We start from the raw sequence: 22,026 nt of genomic DNA, 5'->3' as shown, positions 1-22,026 counted from the left end.
GGAAGGAAACCTCATACAGCATCATCACACACGTTGGAGACAGGAAGCAACACGTAGGAAATCCACCTTTCCCGTGCTGTTTCCTACAGATACTGCTTGCAGAGCTGTTTCTGGTAGGTTATGAATCAGTGATGCTGAGTGGCATTTTTTTCAAGCTAGAAAACTAGGGGGGGAAAGTTTCTAATCTGACTGTACTGTAGTCTCAAGTTCTTCTCCTGTGAGATTGTTACTTCACTTCAGTTTTACCCAAGGAGTTCACTAAACATGCAGAAAGTATCAGACTTAAAGGAATTTGGGAAAGGTTACATGTGTTTGATTCGCCAAGGATTCTTCCCCACATATAAAGAAACAAGCGAAGCCTGCTGAGTGTTCTGCTAGTGAGATTGGCAGAACAAAGAGGTTAAGTCCATGGAAGAAAACCTCTTTTGTGTGCGATTGCTGCTGGTCCATAGTAAGAGAAAAAAATCGAGCAGAAAGGATTGCAACTGTTTAGGATGAGAGTCCTGGAAAGGGGTTGCTGCAGAACTTCCCGGCCACTTTTTAACCATGTGCAGACTTTCCAGAAATAGCAGTCCCAAAGAAATTAATCCCTCGGGTCACACGTCATGCCATCTGTTTATTCACCTTGTATCCCACCTTCCTACATGCGCTACCCAAGACGGCTACGGGCGCCTGGGTGCCATTGATGTCTGCACAAATGCATATGTTTGGTATACTCTCCATGCAGCAGAATCCATAAGTCCTCATTAACGGTCCCTGTTAATAATACAATCTGTATTTTAGAACATGGCATATTAGAGTTTATATGTGTGTGTCTGTGACTCATGTATCTTACTTTTCCAACTTGCATAAGTTGTCCAAAACAACTTATAGTGAAGTATGGAAAACAATTGTCCACAATATTTATTAAAATGGTGTATAAAAAGCAGCACCGCTTATTATGTGAGGGATTTTAAAAAGGCTCTGGTTTCTTAGCAGTTAGGCTGTTACCTGTATTAACGTTTAAACTGCAGTTTGATTGGTAGATGTGAAGTTGCCAATAAAGGAATTTACTGGATGGAAAATTGTTTTACTCCAATAGAAAAGAACATTTGTAGCTCAGGGTTGAACTGTGGAGTCCTTGGTGCTCTCTGAGCCTGGCTGTTGACTTGCAGACGTTTCATTGCCCAAATGGGTAACATCATCGGTGCCGGTGGGTGTGGCCTTTGCTTCTTCTTTGTATGCAGTCGCTTGCCCTGCCAGTGTTGGTGGGGTGTGGTTTTCCCCTTGGTGGTTCCTTGATTGGGCTGTTATCTTCTGCTTGATTGTTTGTCTGGTGTTAATCCCTCTTCATCTGGGGAGGCTGCTGGAGAGGATGTGTTCTGGCCTTTTTGTTCCCCTCTTAATTGTGTCTTTTGAATGGTCTGTAACTGTAGTTTATCTCTGTGTGTCTGTTGATGGCTGCTTTGTCTGAGTGCCAGGCTTCCAGGAATTCCCTAGCGTTTTTGGATTGAGCTTGGTCTAGGATGCTCCCATTTTCCCAGTTGAGACTGTGGTTGAGTCTGTCCATGTGTTGTGAGATTAAGGAGTTCTCATCGTGTCCTCTGACTGCTAGTTGGTCTTCATGGATGTGCCCTGCTAGTCTTCTGCCTGTCTGTCCTACATAGTGGCTGCTACAGTCCTTACAATACATTGTAGATAAATACATGCAGAGGGGGCATGTTACAGACCCCGTCTGTAAGAGAATTCTGTCTGGCAGGGTCCAGGAGGTGGGCCTTCTCTGCAGCAGCTCCCACCCTTTGGAACATTCTTCCCCTGGAGGTGAGACAAGCTCTCTCTCTCCTGACCTTCTGGAAGAAGTTGAAGACCTGGCTCTGCCATCTTGCTTGGGGCGGGAAGGGGGATAGTCATTCTTGGGAATGGCTGGCACCCTAAAATGGCCCTCATATACTCACGAACTGAATTAGAACTTTCATTGCCATCTGGATTTTATTTTATATTTATATCTTGTATTTATATTTTATGTATTATTTATGGTTTTATTGTATTTTAAATCTTTTACCTTTATTGTAAACCGTCCAGAGTCCCTCCTCTGGGGGGAGATGGGCGGTGGCAAAATTGGATGAATGAATGAATAAATAAATAAATCCTGTTTTTTCTCCTTGGGCCACTGGGTCTTTTGGTCTGCTTAAGATGTTCTGGAGGGCTTTGGTTGGTTTGTGTGCTGTGATGATGCCGTGTGGTTGTGATAGTCTGTTGGCTGTTTCTGAGCTGTTTCTGATGTATGGCCGTGTTATCCTTTCCATAGCTTGCCTTGGTTGTGCTGTATTAAGTTGAGTGGTCAGGTACTTTTTGATCAAGTTGTGGGGGTATCCATTTTGCTGGAAGATGCTATATAGGCAGTCTGTTTCCTTTTTCTGGTGTTCTGGGTTGCTGCAGTGCATTTGTGCTCATCTGAATAATGTTCTTATACAGCTCCTCTGGTGGGAGGTTGGGCTGTTGCTTTGGTAATGGAGCACTTGGCTAGTGTGGGTTGTTTTCCAAAAAGCAGCTAAGCAGGGATTAACACGAGACAAACAATCAAGCAGAAGACAACAGCCCAATCAAGGAACCACCAAGGGGAAAACCACACCCCACCAACACTGGCAGGGCAAGCGACTGCATACAAACAGGGAGCAAAGCCCAGGCCCACCCGCACTGATGATATTACCCATTTGGGTAATAAAACATCTGCAAGTCAACAGCCAGGCTCAGAGAGCACCAAGGACGCCACAATTGTTTTACTTCTTGGCAAAGTCATGTTATCAACACTCAGACTGAAGCATCTTCTGTTTCAGTTTCCAAGGCCAATTTCAATTTCATACCACTAATGCCACCTTCTAACCTCCTGCAACTTTGCTCCCACTAACTTCTGATTGCTGGGGAATTGTTCTTGGTGGACAGGGAGAGAAAGGTGCCAGGAGTCGGGAGCAGCTGAGTTCCCAAGAATTGGAAAATGGAGATTCTAGAAATTTGCGCATCTGCAGGATTTCAGGGAAAAGAACAGTTTTGCTGTGGTTTCAGACACATGACAGACAACATCTTGAGATAAAACCAGTCCAGAACTGACTGGCCCAATGACTCTTTATGGAAATGCCCACAGAGGCGATCTCATTTTCTAAATTGGGTGGCATTCTTTTGTATATTCCATTAGAATTACTTCTTGGGGTGCCTCTTGATGGGGACTCACATGTAAATTGGGGAGTGTCAAATCCAACGTTGGTAGAGCTCCTGGCATTCTCTTTCTGACACCCAGTGCTAAACTGTTTCTGGGTAACCACATGGCATCCCCAGTTTAAGCAAACTGACTCTCCAGTCATGCTGGCAACTCAAATTCAGCAACAGAGTGAAGGGCACAGATTATCTATCATCACTGTATAATATAGCTCACATCTCTGTAAGAACTTAAGAGAGAAGAACCCTGGGTTATAGAAGGACCACCGCATGTCTTGCCACTGAAGCTACTATGCGCAATTAACTCAGATTTAGCAGAGGTCCAAATAAAGTTGCAGAGAATCAGACCAACACCTGGTTTAAGCAATAGATGCAAGTTTGCTGTTCATTATGATTTTTCTTAAGGATTAAAATAGTTGCATTTTGGATTTTCAATCCTATAGCTTTAGGTTTTTTTCCACCCAGAAATCTTCAAAACACACTATATTCCTTGCTTAAAATGCAAAGACCAACAGTAAAGAATTAATTAAACTGAATGCAATTTCCATATGCGATCTACTGCAGAATTTCAAGTAAAGGTTTCTTGACTTAGTTCTGCCACCTGGAGCCCAGAATGGGTAGCAATACGGTGGCTTTATTGTCTGTCTTGCATGTATGTGATGAGAATCTATGAGAGATGAAGAAAATTACAATATGAATAAGGAGCATAATAAAAGCTGGTGTACATACTTACTTTAGACTGCAAACGCTAATATCTGTTCTTCTGTGGATTTCCAGCTGACTACAGCTAGTGGCCAAGAAAAACCCATTGCAATCCATACATTGATTGCAATTCCAGAGCAACCAAAAGGGATGCAATCATTTTTATTTTTAGTGACATGTTTATCCTTCTATATAGTATAGAAAATGCGTGAAAAGGCTCTCTGTTGTTTCAGCAGTGCAAAGATAGCATTAGTACAATAGCTAAATTCAGTTCAAATATAGTATGTTAGCCAACCATACCTTTAGCATTAAAAATCTCTCTTTCTCTTTTAGAGTTTCATTATTAATAATTTCATTTTGAAATTATACCCAATTTCATTACTGGCATCAGATGAATAATAGGTCCTTTTTCTTAATCTGGTGGAGAGTTTAAATTAGGACATTTCTGTGTCAATTGAATGGATAGAAAGAAAGCAGCCTCTTAACTCAAATACATACTTTAACAACCTGGAAAACTTTGCTTGAAAGTGGAGACTGTTGTTTTTTTAATTTTGAAGGGGAAGAGAACATCCTTTAGACCCACCCTTCCTTGTAGACTTATTGGAATGGGTGTTCATAGGGCAGAGGGTGAGCATTTTATTTTCTGAGAAAGGCCCTGCCCTGCATTTCAGTGTTTTAAGCCAATAAATAAACAGTTCTAGGTAAATATAGGTTTGTCTGAGTTTAAATCAAACCGGAGGATCCAGGGATTATGTCTCATCCAAGAAGGAACAACTTTTAACAACAATTTTTAAGCCTTACTCACCCTAAAACAAATGGTAGGAGCAAAGGAAGCCTGTCCTACACATTTTCCCCAACATTAATCATTCTCTGGGTTCTGCAGCATTAAGCAAGGTACACGCTCAAAAGGCTTTTCCAGCAAGGCATTTGAGAAGATTGCCCTGCCTGTATGCATTTTGCAGCATCTGAGAGATTGAATTGTGCCAGCCATCCCATGTTGCCCAAGATTATTAGGAGTGGGATGATGTATGAGATGATCCTGAAAAGCTAAACAGGAAACCCCAGGGGTTTAGGTTAGATTGGGAGGCTGGGAAAAAAAACATTCCCAGGAAGAGGCAATGGTAAACTGCCTCCATATTGTTGCCAAAAGGCCACATGGATGAAGTCACTGGCAGTCAAGCTCAGCTTGAAGAAGACTGTTTTGGAATGAATACGACATCATTCAGAGTTGTACACTATTGTTGTCCAGTTTCCTATGTATAGTTTGGTTTTTTACAAATACAATTGTTGGGGGCCATTGTGGTAACAGTGCAATATATTAAGATCAGGAAAGGGTTTACATTTATGTATGCACAGAGTTAAGCAAGGGTGCTGGTTTTTCCTTTCTGTTTCTCCTTTTCCTTTTTGTCAGAGCAGACAGTGGTGTGTAAGCGGCACAGCGTACAGATGCTCAAAAATTAGTGCTTCTTCATGTCTTGCGATAACTCTTGTGGGTTACCTATGTACATAGTTGAACATGTGAGTGGTTTGCAGTCTGAGACCAAGTGACATTGCAGAGTAGAAGGGAGCCAAGGAAAGGATTTGTTTGTTAGCTTTATCTCCAACCTTTCCTTCTGGAATGGGAAACTGTAGAGAGTAAGGAAGATGACCTTGACAGAGATGGGCGCAATCTATTACCAAAGCAATGAGGAGAAAAATGTATCTTTAGTCCACAACAAGCAGAAAATATGCAGAAGAGGTCCAGACAGACACCTCCCTAATTCACATGAGTATAAGGAGGGGGAGGAGTTACAGCACAGTCAGGCTTGAAAGATGCTGTTATTGGAGCCACTCTCAATACAATTATTTTTAGCTCTATGGAGTTGATTCCTGGTCTGGTCTACCTGGTGGGGCTGAAAAGCTAAATACCCAGACTAGTGGTGGTAGTGCACCTCCAAGAGCCAGTTTGGTGTAGTGGTGAAGGCACCAGGCTAGAAACTGGGAAACTGTAAGTTCTGCCTTAGGCACAAAGCCAGCTGGGTGACCTTGGGCCAGTCACTCCCTCTCAGCCCTAGGAAGGAGGCAATGGCAAGCCACTTCTGAAGAACCTTGCCAAGAAAACTGCAGGGACAGTCCAGGCAGTCTCCAAGAATTGGACACAATTGAACGAATAAAAAAAATCTTTCCCTCCAGGGTCATGTTCCTATTTCCCCCCAGAATTAACAAGAAAAAAAAACTTTAAATTGCCTCATTAGTAAAATAGAGTATATTTCTACCTCCAGCGTTAAGGCAAATTCAGTTCATGCCATTTATAGCAGGATTCTAACAATACATCAGAATTAGAGAAGAAGAAGATTTACATTCCCAGGAATCAGAGTGCTAAAATTTGGATACAACTGTTTAAAAGGTCCTACCCTGTTCAGTTCCCCCAATCTGCCTCTTCCTTGGATCTCAGTGGGGCTTTGATCGGCACCAGGGGCATCTGCAGGGCATGGTAAAAAAAAGTCAAGATGGCAGCCACAATGGGTGACACATATAAAAACAGGTAGCGCTTCAATCATATGGTCATGGCCATCATCGTGGCTAGGAGGCATCTGCTGACCTCAACTTGCATACCACAGCATACAAAATCTACAAAAAAACATCTATTTTTGCCTTTTGGAACAGCTCCCAGTGATGATTCTTCAATGAGCAGCTTCCCATGTGTCTAGTGGCACCTTGGCAACCTTGGTTGATCTCAGAAAGCAGATCAAACCATGTTAGTACTTAGACAACCAGGAGAGCTCACAGCTGTAGGCTAAGCAGAGAAGTTGGAAAGCAGAGCAGGAATCCACTTTTGTCCTGTTACCAAGGAAACAACATGGATATGTCCAGGTAGTTACTCATAGTCAAGTTCAACTTGAAGAAAACTTTATCTTTTTTTTTTCCTGCATAGCTAGTGGTTCCACAAAACTGCAGTCCCAGGTTGCGTGCCTGAAAGAGCTATTTATTGCTCTGAAGCCAAGGGATTTCAAGAAAGGCAGCCTGAATTAAAATATTTTAAGCAAAAGGATGGTTAAGTCTATGGAGTAAAATTCGCTCCAAAGAAAATTATTATTGGTAAATTTGTTTCCATTAGAATGAAATAGATGGAAATAATAGAAGCAGGAGGGCGAAAAGAATGCTTTAATCATAGAAACAGGGTTGGGAAAAAAGAAGAGAAAGAAACATAAGAAAGCGAATCGGAAGTGATAGAGATGAAGCAAAATTGGAAAGGATTTATTTGCAGAAGCCTGGATTTCTAAATGACTGAAAGGCAGAATTTTGTGTATTGTGAAAAATAAATAAAAATTACCTGTCAACCCTGATCTCCTAAATCCTTTCCATCTCGATGTTTCACTCATTTCATTTGCATGTGCGACCCTGTTTATTAAATGGAATCAAGTTCCCATAGGAGAGCAAACTGCCCTGTGCGCAGCCTGTGTTGACATTATCTCTGGTTCGATTCTCTTCTCTTCGCCCAATCCTTGCCCTGTCTCAGAAAATAAGGCTGCCTTTGTTGTTGTTTATTCATTCAGTCGCTTCCGACGCTTCGTGACTTCATGGACCAGCCCACGCCAGAGCTTCCTGTCGGTCGTCAACACCCCCAGCTCCCCCAGGGACGAGTCCGTCACCTCTAGAATATCATCCGTCCACCTTGTCCTTGGTCGGCCCTTCTTCCTTTTGCCCTCCACTTTCCCTAGCATCAGCATCTTCTCCAGGGTGTCCTGTCTTCTCATTATGTGGCCAAAGTATTTCGGTTTGGCCTTTAATATCATTCCCTCAAGTGAGCAGTCTGGCTTGATTTCCTGGAGGATGGACTGGTTTGATCTTCTTGCAGTCCAAGGCACTCTCAGAATGTTCCCCCAACACCACAGTTCCAAAGCATCTATCTTCCTTCGCTCAGCCTTCCTTATGGTCCAGCTCTCGCAGCCATATGTTACTACGGGGAACACCATTGCTTTAACTATGCGGACCTTTGTTGTCAGTGTGATGTCTCTGCTCTTGACTATTTTATCGAGATTGGTCATTGCTCTTCTCCCAAGGATTAAGCGTCTTCTGATTTCCTGACTGCAGTCAGCATCTGCAGTAATCTTTGCACCTAGGAATACAAAGTCTTTCACTGCCTCTACATTTTCTCCCAATTTTCCTCGAACACCACAGTTCCAAAGCATCTATCTTCCTTCGCTCAGCCCAGTGAAAGAGCCATTTGTGCCAGAGAGAAAGCTGTAGTAAAGGAAGGAGGGGGTCTGTACTTGCAGCATCCAGGGCCCTCTGGCTACCCCAGCGCTCTCCCTGGGTGCCGGCCCACTGGGGGGGCGGGGGGCGGGATACAATCACTGCTAAAGGGGGGCTCTTTTTTTTTCTTTTTGCTTGCTCCTGCTGCTGGCAAGGCCCAGCCCTATGAGGGGTGGGGGGCAAGAAAGGAGACAGAAAGCAGGAGGTTTTCTTTTCAGATGATCGTCTCAATGACTGAGCCAATTCGTTGTTGGTTTTGTTGCAGAGCAGGAGAAGTTGGCATCCTCCATTTCCTGGAGAACACCCCCCCCCAAGGATCTTGGAGAGACCTGGTCTTCTCCCAACAGAGACCAGGGTGCTCTGGCACTTTGCCATCCTTTCCTCGTGCCTTTAAACTGAGCGGGGCTGGCGCTGAGGCCCCACCCAGAGCGCAAGTTATTGTGTTCTTCCGTACCAAGAACATTCACAGCACAAGGAGAGGAGAGGAGCATTTTGATGTTCCTGGGTTAGCTGGGGGGAAGACCGGGGGTGGGGGTGGCATTTGGTTAGCTGGAAAAACAGGGATGGTGAAGACAGTTGTAGGGTGCGACCATCAATTTGGGAGGGCCTTGGTTGGCTCAGCTGGGAGGAGGCAGTATTCAGGGGGAATTCTCTGATCTGATCAAAATCCAAACTACAAAGAGGTTCTATGGCTTCCTTCTTATTTATTTGAGGCAAAATCATGACCCTGCAGTCCATCTTTGTAAGCCTAAAACTGGGAAGCTTCCTATTAATTGCAATGTATATACATAATTCTGTGTTTAGCAGGAAAAATAAAGGTTGGAGACCAGAGAAATAAATGGTTCAATCTTGTAGTGTGTTTTTCCAGAAATGTTCTTATTATTATTGCCTTCCTTCCTTGCAGTTGTGTGTAATATTGGAGCCAATGCAAGAACTAATGTCAAGACATAAAACATATAATTTAAGTCCTCGGGACTGCTTGAAAACGTGTTTGTTTCAAAAATGGCAGCGGATGGTGGCACCTCCAGGTAGGAATTCTCTCTGGCATCTGATTCTAAATGGGTGAAAGAGTAAGGATTTAAGAACTTGGAATGTTATTGAAATTCTTGTGAATGTTTTGCAGATATTCACTCTAATTGGTGTTTTACTGGAATTACTGGATTTCTGGATGTGGACATCTCTGTGGGGGAGGGGATGGAGAAGGGGGGCACATGATCTCACACACATTATGATCATCATTGTACAAATGGTGTGAATTGTGTAACTGTGGCAGAGGATATGTTCTGCCTAGCACCTAGAGTTACTTCTCCAACCATCTCTTTAGTTGTGCAGGACTTCTGGACCAAGTACAGGTGTAATTTTACACCCTCAAGAAGAGGTATGGAAACCCAGCTGCCCTTGAAATTAGCATGCTGGCCATTGTGGCAGTTGCCAAAATGCACAATTCCTGATGTGTGTAGGAGAGGAGATATTCCTAAGATGTTTTGCACTTTGCAGAATCCTGGGGAGGTATGCAGGAACATCTGGGATAAAGATTGTTGAGGCTGAAACTTTTAGATTGTGCCTGAAGTCAAGCTTAGACAGCACTGGTCTTACCATGAGGAAGGGTGAGCAGTGGTACAGGTGGGCCTTTTAGCCTTCCATCCACCATGTGGCAGCAGATCTGGCTGGTCTTTGTGTCCTTCCCCCACCCCCTCCAGAAAAGAGAATGAATTCCTGCTCAGCCCACCCAGCTGGCTATGGCCTTACGTTTGGCACATCCAGAAGAGAGGAGAAGGAAGGGCAGGTGCTCTCTACCCCTGCTCCCAAGCAAGTCCCTCTTCCAGGAAGTCTCTGGGGTTGTCATGATTCCAGAAGGGTGCCATGGCTTGCTTTAGATATATTTAAATATGCAAATCTTTTCCAAATTTATATGCAAAAGATTTGAAGTGTCCTCTTCTCAGAGGCCTTTGCAGGATCCAATGTTTTCACCCAATGGTGAAAACAGTGTCACCCCTTTCACATGTGATCTCACAACACTGTTTTCATCACTTGAACACCCTGCAGACACCACCACCTCTTCAGTCAACCTTGTAGCATCATTAGCTATTTTAATTCCATTTTCAGGTTTTGTCTTTGATTTGCTTGACTGCGTGTTGTGGTTTGATGTTCTCCTTTGTGAACAGTCCAGCTAGAACAGTCTACCTATTGGGAAAAGTAACAAATGACCCAATGTAGCCTCAGGGGAAAAAAAAAGCTGGGGGAGAAGAGAAGGAAAAAAGAAAGGAATTGCACAGACAGGGATATGAATATGGAAGGATGTCTAGAGCTACAAAGCCCTACCCATATTAGCTCCTAAAATCATCACTGGCAGTTTTGCCTACAGAAGTCTGGGAAATGTTTCCAGCTATGCACGCTCATTGTGAGCTTTTCGTGGCAGGAAACAGACCGCTTTGGATTCAGTGAATGAACCTTTTCTCTGACCCTCCCACTTCAGGATTTAGCCAGAGCAGTAGAGATCTTTGCATAAATAAATCCACAGCTCTGTCCCGTGCAAGCTAATGGCTGCTATTGACTCCTAGAGGGCAAAGTGGATGGGCGTAAATCTTAAATTTCTCTTCTGACTCTGAGCCAAGGTAATCTAGTTTCTTGGCAGGGCCGATAATGGATCCAGGCAATTTATCTCCTCTTCCTGCACAGTACACTATGGCAAAGAACTTTTTGCAAGAACTGTAGATTACTTTTAATATAATAGAATATAATGCAGTGCAGTGCAGTGCAGTGCAATACAGCCTATGCTGTATTACAGAATAGAATAAAACAGAGCATTGTTTTTGTACCACGGATCTATACAGTGGAGGAGCATTCCTTCCTTTCCCTACTTCTTTATTTAAATGTGCTTTCTGACTCAGGTCAACTTTCCCGATAGTTATTTATTTATTTGTTCGTTTATCAAATTTTTATCACCAGCCATCTCCCCCACATGGGGGACCCTGGGCGGTTCACAATAAAAACAATTAAAATTTCAATAAAATCATAAGTACAACCATTAATCAGTCGGCGTAACATGCAATAAAATCCAAACCATGGCGGATCTAATTCAAGCCATAAGGGAATAAAAACGGTCCCCGCAGAACTAGGGAATCAACCAGCCCCAAGGATGGCTCTTCCCCTCCCTATTCCAGGCAAGGCGACAAAACCAGGTCTTCAGCTGTTTTCTGAAGTCCAGGAGGGAGGGGGCTGACCTCACTTCTGGGGGAAGGATGTTCCAGAGAAGGCCCGCCTCCTGGACCCCGCCGGATGGAATTCTCTTACAGACGGGGTCCGCAACATGCCCTCTCTGCACGATTGGGTGGGACGGGCTGATGTAATGGGGGTGAGATGGTCCCATAGGTAGCCTGGCCCCATGCCATGTACGGCTTTAAAGGTGATAACCAACACCTTGAATTGGACCCGGAAGCAAACTGGTACCCAATGCAGCTCGCACAGCAGCGGTGTTACATGTGCCCTTCTGGCACCACTGCAGAGAAGGCCCACTTCCTGGACCCTGCCAAGTAGGGTCTGTAGCATGCCCTCTCTGTATGACCGAGTGGGATGGGTCGATATCTTGGGGATGAGACGGTCCCTCAGGTAGCCTGGCCCCATGCCATGTAGGGCTTTAAAGGTGGTAACCAACACCTTGAATTGGACCCGGAAGCAAACTGGTACCCAATGCAGCTCGCACAGCAGCGGTGTTACATGTGCCCTTCTGGCACCACTGCAGAGAAGGCCCACTTCCTGGACCCTGCCAAGTAGGGTCTGTAGCATGCCCTCTCTGTATGACCGAGTGGGATGGGTCGATATCTTGGGGATGAGACGGTCCCTCAGGTAGCCTGGCCCCATGCCATGTAGGGCTTTAAAGGTGGTAACCAACACCTTGAATTGGACCCGGAAGCAAACTGGTACCCAATGCAGCTCGCACAGCAGCGGTGTTACATGTGCCCTTCTGGCACCACTGCAGAGAAGGCCCACTTCCTGGACCCTGCCAAGTAGGGTCTGTAGCATGCCCTCTCTGTATGACCGAGTGGGATGGGTCGATATCTTGGGGATGAGACGGTCCCTCAGGTAGCCTGGCCCCATGCCATGTAGGGCTTTAAAGGTGGTAACCAACACCTTGAATTGGACCCGGAAGCAAACTGGTACCCAATGCAGCTCGCACAGCAGCGGTGTTACATGTGCCCTTCTGGCACCACTGCAGAGAAGGCCCACTTCCTGGACCCTGCCAAGTAGGGTCTGTAGCATGCCCTCTCTGTATGACCGAGTGGGATGGGTCGATATCTTGGGGATGAGACGGTCCCTCAGGTAGCCTGGCCCCATGCCATGTAGGGCTTTAAAGGTGGTAACCAACACCTTGAATTGGACCCGGAAGCAAACTGGTACTCAGTGCAGCTCGCGCAGTAGGGGTGTTACATGTGCTGACCTTGGAGCACTCATCACTATTTGCGCAGCCGCATTTTGAACCAACTGCAGCTTCCGGATACTCTTCAAGGGTAGCCCCATGTAGAGCGCATTGCAGTAGTCGATATGGGAGATGACCAGGGCGTGAGTGACCGTTCGAAGGGCCTCTCGCTCCAGGAAGGGGCGTAACTGGCGCACAACACGACAACAGTTAGCCCTTTTCTTCAGCATCGAGCGCGACCCCTTTTAAGGAAACTGAAACGGGAGAGGGAGCGGACTCATGCGGGGCAGCCAGGGCCCTTCCCTGTCTCTCTGCGCAGGCCCTCGTGCTGCATCTCGGCCTTTTCTCTCCCGCAGCAGAGCCTGCAAGACAACCCACCACCAAACGGAGAAAAAGGAAAAATTCTACGAGCAGCACCTCCAACAGCAGTGCCGGGAACAACAGCAACAGCACCAACAGCAAGAAGAAAGCGGCGGCAGCGAACCTGAGTCTTGCCAGTCAGGTACCTGTAAGTCTCGTTTTCCTTTTAGGCCTCCACCTAAGACTACCCGTAGGCCGGGATCCCAAAAAGAGCGAAAACTGTGGCAAATCATTAAGCACCCCCTCCCCACAGTGAGTCCTCAGCACCCCGAACGATCTGCTCAGGCACCGAGGAGGGCTTCAGACATTGTCCAAGAGGCGTTGGCCAGTGGGGAAGGGCTGAGCTCAGGAGGGGCTTGGACACATCTTCTGCAGAGCTTGGCAGGGCTCCCGTGCCTTGCTGCACAGCTGAGGAAACTGGATGCGATTCATGAAAAACAGGTAGGCAGGGCAGGCAGGCACAGAAGTACAGTCATAAACCTCTCATGGGGATCACATTGACATCGTGATGCTACCGCGCAAACAATGCGTGTGACCTGATTTGCATGATGGCATCATTGTGTTGTCCCTGCAGCTGCCCCCAAGGACAGGATTCAGGCTCTGCTTCTATAACATTATTTTGGAATGGTGAATGGCCGGTGCTGTAGAGAAGCGTCCCTTTTTTTCCTCCTTCAGAACTTAAATGTGCTTTTGAGCAGCGTAGAGCATCCTTATTGTCCGGTGGTCTGCATGACCATATTCCGTGCTCGGAGGAAGCCAGAGAAACTCTCTGCCCCGCCAGTCCCAGAAGAGCTGGACTTGCTATGATAAGACAGGCCAGTGATTCCCTGAGCATTTTATACCCACTGGGTTTCTTGAGATTCCACCAGCATCGCCCAAACACTTGGCTCTAAGTGTGAGAAAGCGCCTTCCTTCTCCTGCCCATCCAGAGGTTCTGAAACGAAGCTCCAGAATGATTCCTTTAGATCCTAAACTGCTTGAACCCACCAAGAGAGTCTGCCAGCTGTGGATGTTGGCCTTGGCAACATCCTCCTGTTTGTCCATCCTCGGAAGTAGCAGAAGTTCTGCCACATGTGTATGGGGCTGAAGCCAATTTGCCTCACTGGGGCTTCCTGCTGAATTGACATGCCTAGGATGGCACTGGTGGGTTATCCTGCATAACTTCCTGGCTGTAGCTGATGAGTGGGTAGTCCTGAAGACCCCGCTCTTTATCTTTTGCTTTGCTTGGCGCTGAAATGTAGCTACCTTTTAGCCCAGAGCTGCGTGTGTCCCTGTGCAAAAGAGAACCCAAGGGGTTAATTCTTGGATTCTGCCTCTCACTCCGTAAGCAGGAGCGAGGAGCACTCCCGCTCTGCAGCCTCAACCCTGGGAGGGAATGGAGCGTTATGCCATTCGACAACAGTGACCCTACTGGCCAATTTAAGGAGAAGCATTGAGGGGCTTTAAATGGAATCACTTCCAGTCCTCCTCAGAGGTTGGTGGCTATTACACAGAACTAGCAAGTGACGATAACATGGGGTTGAACTGGGGGGTGCCTGTAGGGTTCCACTCTGGGGCAAGTAAATGTGACCCAAAGACTTTTGTGCTTCAGCTCCATTCAGACTCCTTGCCGTGAACTCCTTCCCCATTCCTCGTGGTGGGCAAGTACCCAGTGTCCACGTCTTCTGTGCAGAATTAGAGAGGGCCTTGTGCTGTAAGGGACGAAATCCACCGAGCGCTTGTCCCTTGTAGCAATGCTGCCTTGCAGCAAACATTGGGCCTGCTTTATGAAACTTCATCAGGATGTGAAGGAGAACTAGGTTTATTGTAAACCGCCCAGAGTCCCTTTTGGGAGATGGGTGGTGATAAATTTGATTAATAAATAAATAAATAAATAATAAACTAAGGGACTGGCCATAGATGTGGTCTCTCAGGGTTAGCAGACCAAGCAGCTGGCTCTGGTAGATGGTGGATGGTGTAACAGTAAGAGAGGGTGGGTAATGCATCATAAGAGCAGAAATTCCCACCAAACAGTTATTTTTTTCTGGCAGAGTATTAAATCACACTTTGTAATGCTATACTTGATTAGGTGGTGTTGTGCCATACTTGGCAAAATGCAAACGCAGTGTTTTTCAAGCTGTGGTAAGACCCATTAGGACTGCCAGAGTCAGATTGGGCCCCAGACCTGACATGAGCCAGGGGTGCCAACCACATGCATCCCGAGAATCAGCCACCAAATTGTGGCATCAAAGTGGCTGAGCTGGGAATGGCTGCAGGCAACATTGTAAAAGCAAATCCTTCTCAACTCTGCAATGAACCTCCAAAAAGCCAGCTTGGAATCACCAGTTTTTAGCTCAGTTGTGGCAAGGCAGAGATAAGGGGAGAATATCATCCCCACCACCACCACAAAACGCTCCAGAACAAAGCGAAAAATTGATTTCCAATGGTTTTCAAAGGGTGGAGTGATAAGGGTGGAATCAGTCAGCCACCAGCAGGTCCTGCTCCCAGTTTCTCTCTTAGAACGCCCCCACCCAAAAAACAAGTCAAAACATTTTGCCCCAGCCATCCTGATGAAGTGACCTTGTCACTGGAGGGTCTCTTAAAGACTGCTGGAAGACATCAGCTTGAGCTAAAATTCAGCAGCTTTCTGATTTCTTGTTTCTTGTTAAGCAGGAATCCTGTTTTAAACTGAATTTTGGTGTGCTAAAAGTAAACCTTGGGATTTTATTTTGATTTCTCAAGAAATGCCACCCTCCAAAATTGCCTGCAGTCTTGTGAGATTGCTAAAATCATGGGAGCAATTAGGATCTTACTCCAAGACCTCCCAAAATCTCACAACAGGAGTGCCAAAATCTCATAAGATTTGATGATCTTTCAAGAGTTCTGCTTTTTATTATTTCCCATTTAAAATGGGGCGATAACACCCAGCTTTTCCAAGCAATATTCCTATGCCTGCTGGCCTAGATTCCCAGGTAGAAATAATTTTGGAAAACCAACAGGCAGAGAAGACTTGCTTGTAGATTTCTGACAAGCAAAAAGAGAATATGGATATGAAGAGGGGGGCACAGGTTCAATTTTCCACCCTCATTTAGTCCAGCCTTCCCCAACGGGACGGTTCAAGGCCTCCAACTTGATCAGTGTTTCTGTACTTCAGCAACTCTAAGATGCGTGGACTTCAACTCCCAGAATTCCCCCAGCCAGCATGCTGGCTGGGGAATTCTGGGAGTTGAAGTCCACGCATCTTAGAGTTGCTGAAGTACAGAAACACTGTTCTAGATATATGGTCTACAGCTCCCATTATCCACCACTGAAGTCAAATTGCTGGCTGGTGATGGTGGGACCTGTAGTCCACCCCTTCTACCGCACTCCCAGTTGGGGGAGGCTGATTTTCATTTTTAAATATTTCCTTCCAAATCAGTCCCTGTAGCTGGTTCTCATGTTTTACATCAGACTTTGTTCAGAATATTGATATTCTAGGGCTTTTAAAATCTGATTAACAACTCTTGGCTTTGAAAAGACATAAGCAGGGGTATCCCCAGGAGGCCAAAAAATCAAGATAGTGGTGGCTGCAACCATATGAACAAAGGGCCAGCCCCTTTTTTACATTGTCATGTGATTCGTACCAAAAACCAGGCAGGGCTTTGATTGCACAGTTAAGGTGGCCATCCTGACTCTGCTGACCACCCCATCACCACCCAGATATAAGTCCTGAGGAAACCGCTTTAACTGTTTATAGAGAACATGGAGGAAAATGCCAATAAAAATTTCACTGGTCTTGTTGGTCATACTAAACTGGATCTGCATCCCACCTGGAGTATTTTTTACAAATGTAAATTTCATCAATTGTGCGTTAAGGGGAGAAAGATGGCATTTACACAGCTCAAAACAGGTTTGAGAAAGCAACATAGTCTTTCTTCCCCTCTTGCAATCCTAAAGAAGCCCATTCTTCTGAAGCTGGTGCTTGTGTTGGTAGACAGTCCCCAGCTGGAACTGGGAGAGGATTCTCCCACCTCAAAAGGAAAAAAAAAATCAGGGAAGGAGAAAGCAGCGCAGCAAGGAAGGGAAATCATAGGTTGTTCCTGCTCTGATTACAAGCCCATCACCGGCCTCCATGTAATCTGCATTTCAAAAAAACAGTACAATAAATGCAAGCCTGCATCATAAGGATCCTTAAGCATGTTCCTTTTTCTCTGCTTCATCTCAGTATATACTGTTGTAATCCATGAATTATATTTCATTAATGAATACCAAACTAGTTGTTTGTGACTTTGGTTAGATTTTTTGTTTCCAGCAAGTAATTGCTTTAAATGTGATGCCTAAGCAGCATCTGAAAGAAAATACCCAGCCTTGTCTCCCTTCTCTCATCCGACCTCTGGCCACCTTCATTTCAAGAGAGGGAGGGCTGGGGAGACAAAAGAAGGACGAGGAAAGAGTTGCAGGAGGGGTCAGCCCTGGGCAGGTGGACGTGCAGATGCTTAGTCTGAAGAGCAGGGAAATATGGGAGGCGAACTGTTGGAGTTTGGAAAAGGATTTGAGCAAGAGGGATGGGACTTCAGAAACGTGTCAAGGAAGAGTGCCAGCCAAAGGAATGGATAGTTACAGGGAACCAAGAACGACCAAGTTCAAGAAGTTAAAGAGTTCTGAGCTGTAGAAACAGAAAACAACCCTTTTCAATATCCACAGTCTGTGGAGTTCTACTGTATTTGCCTGAAAAGAAAGCTCTTTTTTCAAATATTTCATTTTAAATTAGGGATGGGGTTATCTCAGATTTCTTGAGAATGCAACCAAGAAGGTGGATGGGTTTTTAATCTTTTCCTTGGGGGAGAAGGAATTTTTAAATCCAGGTCCTCTTCCTTTTTCCATCCATGGGTAAACATCAACAGGGAGGCATTTCTTTGGGGTGGGTCGCAGGAAGCAAACGGGGTCCTGGATGGCACCAGGCATGTCGCGACATCAGTGGGCTAATGATGTGACTAAGGTCTTTTGCACGATGGGGTTGTGCTGCACGTGATATCACTTGCCCCTCATGAACGCCCAAGACCCACCAAGGCTACTGCATCCAAAGGGATGCCCCGTAATTAGTGACCCAGCTTTAAGCCATGAGGTCAAGATTCCCCAGTTCCTATTTCTGTGCACTTCTTGCTGGCTAAGGATGAGTCACAAGCCACCAAGGAGCAGTTGTGCCAGGGGTGCTGGGCAAGGAAAGGCCCATTGTACTCAGAGCAGCAGTGCTGCAGCGCCCTCCTTCCTGCTTCCTTGCTCACGCTGTCCGTGCAATTGTAATTCGCACCCTGTCTTTTTGGGGTGCTAGCAGCCAGACAGATTGGCAGCTCTGTGGGCTACAAAGAAGCACCATGAAATAGCAGATGGTAAATTCAGGGCTTGTTGGCAATCAGCAGTTTTTGCTAATTACTTAATTAGTGATGCAAATTGTCAAATCATTGTGAGCATTGTTTTATTTTTTTAAATCCTTTCTACCTAAATTACCATAATTAAGCGGCGACACGTCAAGTGCATTGGTTAAGGATGTGAAGTCCTGAGTTCAGTCTTTCTTCCCATGGCTGCACATTAAAGGTGGCTTTTTAAATGGCTGTAGCAACGGAGGGAGAAATAAATTAGGATGCAAAGAAGTCAAGCAGGGCTGTCCAGGGAGGGTGGTCAGAAAAGTCAAGATGGTGGCTGTGATCCTGTGATCAAAGCCCAGGGCCTCAATCATGCAATCACAGCTGGCTTCTTGACTTTTTTGACCTCCCCTGTGGATGCCCCTGATCTGGGCATAACCCAGGAGTTTTGTTATGCAATCTTTCTGCTTTTGACATGAACAGGAGACAGCTTCAGAGCATCTTGCTGGAAAAACTTTCAGCTAGATTCTGTCTTTCAGATTAATAAAACCATTCCTGAGGTGACACTTCCTGGCTTTGCTACCTGAAAAACCCCAAAATATGAATGTGACTTGTTAAATAGCGTGCCTTTTTACAGAACTGTTTCACCTCTTTCACTGAACAGTTCTGGATTTTTGAAAATTGGATCTCCAAGTTAGCAATAAACAAACAAAATCCAAACAGGTTTGGATACACCCATTTGAGGCATGGTGGTGATAATATGGGGAATTGAGTAGAAGGATTCTGGGTGATCATCTCATAGCAGCTGAGATACATTGTTTAGCTTTCTCCAGTTTCTGATCGATAACAAATCATGGATCCCTTTCCCAGGATGTGATGGTCGTTGGGGAACCCACCCTAATGGGTGGAGAATTCGGTGATGAAGATGAGCGGCTGATCACTAGGCTGGAGAACACGCAATACGACGCAGCCAATGGCCTGGATGATGACGAAGACTTCAACAATTCCCCTGCACTAGGAAATAACAGTCCGTGGAACAGTAAGCCTTCTACTAACCAGGAGACCAAGTCTGAGAATCCCACACCCCAGGCTTCCCAGTAGAGCTCTGGAGCCGCATCCTGCCTTGCCGGTAGCAGCAGGTGACCAATACCGCCTCACAGCATTCTGTAGGTAAACAGAACAAAAACCTCCAGATTTTCCACAGAGATAGAACCTATTTCTAGATGTACAGCTATCTTTTTTGAAGTTAGAAAAATAATTTATAAGCATCCGGGGGATGATCTCGGGAGCTCTTGCACATGATATGATATTGGCACTGACCTCAGTGAATCTAAATATGTAAGTAGCACCTCATGATGATTTTTCACATTTCAATGGAGGATTTTTCCCCATGATAATCCCCTTTTATTCTATAAAGGCCATATCTTCTGGACTGTCAGTGCTCAGGATTGAATGACTTTTTTTACCATGATAAAGGACATCCTGGTTTTTCGTGTTCTAGAACATGAGTAGAAAGAGCAGACATTTTAGAAACAGACTTTATTTTCTGTCTGTGCCATTGATTTCTCTGGTTACCCATCTGAGAAGGCAAGAGGCAGGAGAGGAGACGGGTTTTTTATCAGGCCCCAGAAACAGATTATGGTTATGATGATGATTATTATTAAATTAAAAAAAAAACAGTAGCAAAGCTTGAGCATTTAGTCTACATGTCTTGGGTGAAGCTTTTCCCCATTGCAAGCCAGCAAAGCCAGTAGTTGTGCCAGTTGTGTGGATGATGGGCGTTGAGGTCCAGAAGATTTGGAGACCACATGGTTGGAGACTGCTACTGTAAAGTTTGAAGGTAAAACATTTTTTCAGAAAGAGACCAAGATTTCTGGGTCAGCAATGATTCAGCCATACTGGTGTAGACTTTATAAAGTCCCCAGTCATTCAAATGTTGCTGATTACAAAATACAGTCTTGACATTTCAAATGACAAGCCTTTAGCTGTTGCAGTAAGATCATAATAATGCCATAATAATACCCTTTTGTGGCTCTGATCCACAGCAGAGCAGGTGTGTGGCCACTCTAAGACCTGAAAACTCACCACTAAACTCCAGTCCCAAAGATTATTGGTAAAGCTTCAGGGTTCCTGAGAGGGGGATGGCCATGCATGTCTAGCTATGGGACTGGAAAGGGAATCAGCTTAGAATAATTGTGGGATCACAGTTACTCATGTTTAATTCTGAAGTTGGGCTTTGTCAAAAGCCCTGGCTGTCTTTCTCAACCGCCATAATTTTCTCTTCCCCGGCACAAGCTGACCATCTCTTCTGCCTTCTTTCTTTCACTCCCTTTTTTATTCTTCGCTGCTTTCAATTGGACATTGTAACGGATTCCAAATCAAAGTTTTTCATTTCCTTGTGAAAAGCACTGAAACAATTATAAATGCCATTTTGTTTCATCAAAGACATAACAAATATTTTTATGTGGAAAGAGGGCATCCGTTCCCTATGAAAGTTTATGCTTTGTAAAATTGCTGTTGATCTGAATTTTGAAAGCCATGTAATCCATCAGTTTTGTGAACAGTTTAAACTGAAACCAATTTGGATTTTTATTGTATGTTGTTTATTTGGTTCTCTTCATGCTCTATTTCTTGTATAATAATACTTTTGTAAAGCCCTTCAAACTAATTAATTTTTGATTACAGTATATTTATGTGAAACTTTATAAAATAAACTAATTTTTTTCATTTACATAATATTTTCAATTCATCATGTAAAAAAACACAGTGAGTCGGTGTGTTATGATACAACTGTATTTTATGTATGCTTTGCCAATACGTGTGCCAATAAACTGTGTTAACAAACAGGTTGTTTACATTTCCTTACTAACAGAATCTATAGTTATATAAATACTGGCACATATAAAGAGAGAGCTTACCAGTGCAGAATATTTGACCACAAATTATTTTTTTGAATAAAATGATTCTTTCAAAGGAGCTTTATGAACTTACATGAATGAGGAATTTGTTTAAAAGTTCACTGTTTACACATAAGAAAAAAAAAAAATCTAAATAAGTGTGTTTAGTTGTAATTCATTAAGGATGAAATCAATAGCATTTGCTAGGAAATTATATATTCTCTATAAAGTGCTCCACATGTTGGATGTCTGCCTGTCCCCTGTAGCTGCTGGAGTCTTTAACATCACCATAATATATAGGACTGAGCCAATATTTTAGAGGAACTGCATGCTTCACTCTAATCTAAAATGGAAGGATCTTGAAATGTTTAAATATATAATCAATGTCTCCCTAACCTGAAATACATTGAACTGGAACAACTCCCATCACCCTTCAGGGCCAAACATCTGGAAGGTCATCAGCTGGGGATTAAATGAAGAAGTCGGTGTTCCAGGCAAATCCCTGGAACTCCTGTGCAGTTCAAGGAGAACAGAGTAGGCGTATCGTAGTTCACTTCCAATTCATAGCCTCCAAATCTCTTTCTTCCCTGGGCACACATGCCAGCCTTTTCAAGATAGCCAGTTTGCTGAGAGGGACGATATGTACTGAAGATGAATTGAAGCTGATAGGCAGCTGACACAGACCATTCATCACCGGTCTTGATGGATGAGGCAAGGAACGAAGGAACAAAACCATCGTCACTGCTCATGGCAACAAGGAGTGATGGGAATTCCTGCCCTTGACTTGAAATGCAGTTGGGACAGATACTGCTACCGGCTGGGGCATGTGGGGGGGGGGGGGCACAGTTGCTCCCTAGGTAGTTGCCCCTGTTAAGATTGTCCATGCTCCTGCGTCCGTGGT

General features: G+C 44.8%; 1 protein-coding gene across 4 annotated transcripts in view; it reads left to right on the top strand.

The window, feature by feature from the left end:
- LDB2 (LIM domain binding 2) overlaps positions 1-19,865 on the top strand; it is a 167,225-nt gene extending 147,360 nt beyond the window's left edge. Inside the window, exons 6-8 of one of the 4 annotated variants that reach the window (XM_063310250.1) lie at positions 9,035-9,158; positions 12,907-13,049; positions 19,099-19,865. In XM_063310250.1, the coding sequence (XP_063166320.1) occupies positions 9,035-9,158; positions 12,907-13,049; positions 19,099-19,329 (498 nt within the window). In that variant the 3' untranslated portion in view covers positions 19,330-19,865. Of the gene's footprint in view, positions 1-9,034; positions 9,159-12,903; positions 13,056-19,098 lie in introns of all 4 variants that reach the window. The other 3 variants (XM_063310248.1, XM_063310249.1, XM_063310247.1) reach the window with 3 other exon arrangements.
- The last annotated feature ends 2,161 nt before the right edge of the window (positions 19,866-22,026 follow it).

Source organism: Candoia aspera, chromosome 8, assembly GCF_035149785.1.
Source record: "Candoia aspera isolate rCanAsp1 chromosome 8, rCanAsp1.hap2, whole genome shotgun sequence".
NCBI classification, from domain to species: Eukaryota; Metazoa; Chordata; class Lepidosauria; order Squamata; family Boidae; genus Candoia; species Candoia aspera.
The sequence above is the reverse complement of the archived record's forward strand: the minus strand, read 5'-3'. Positions and strand labels throughout refer to the sequence as shown.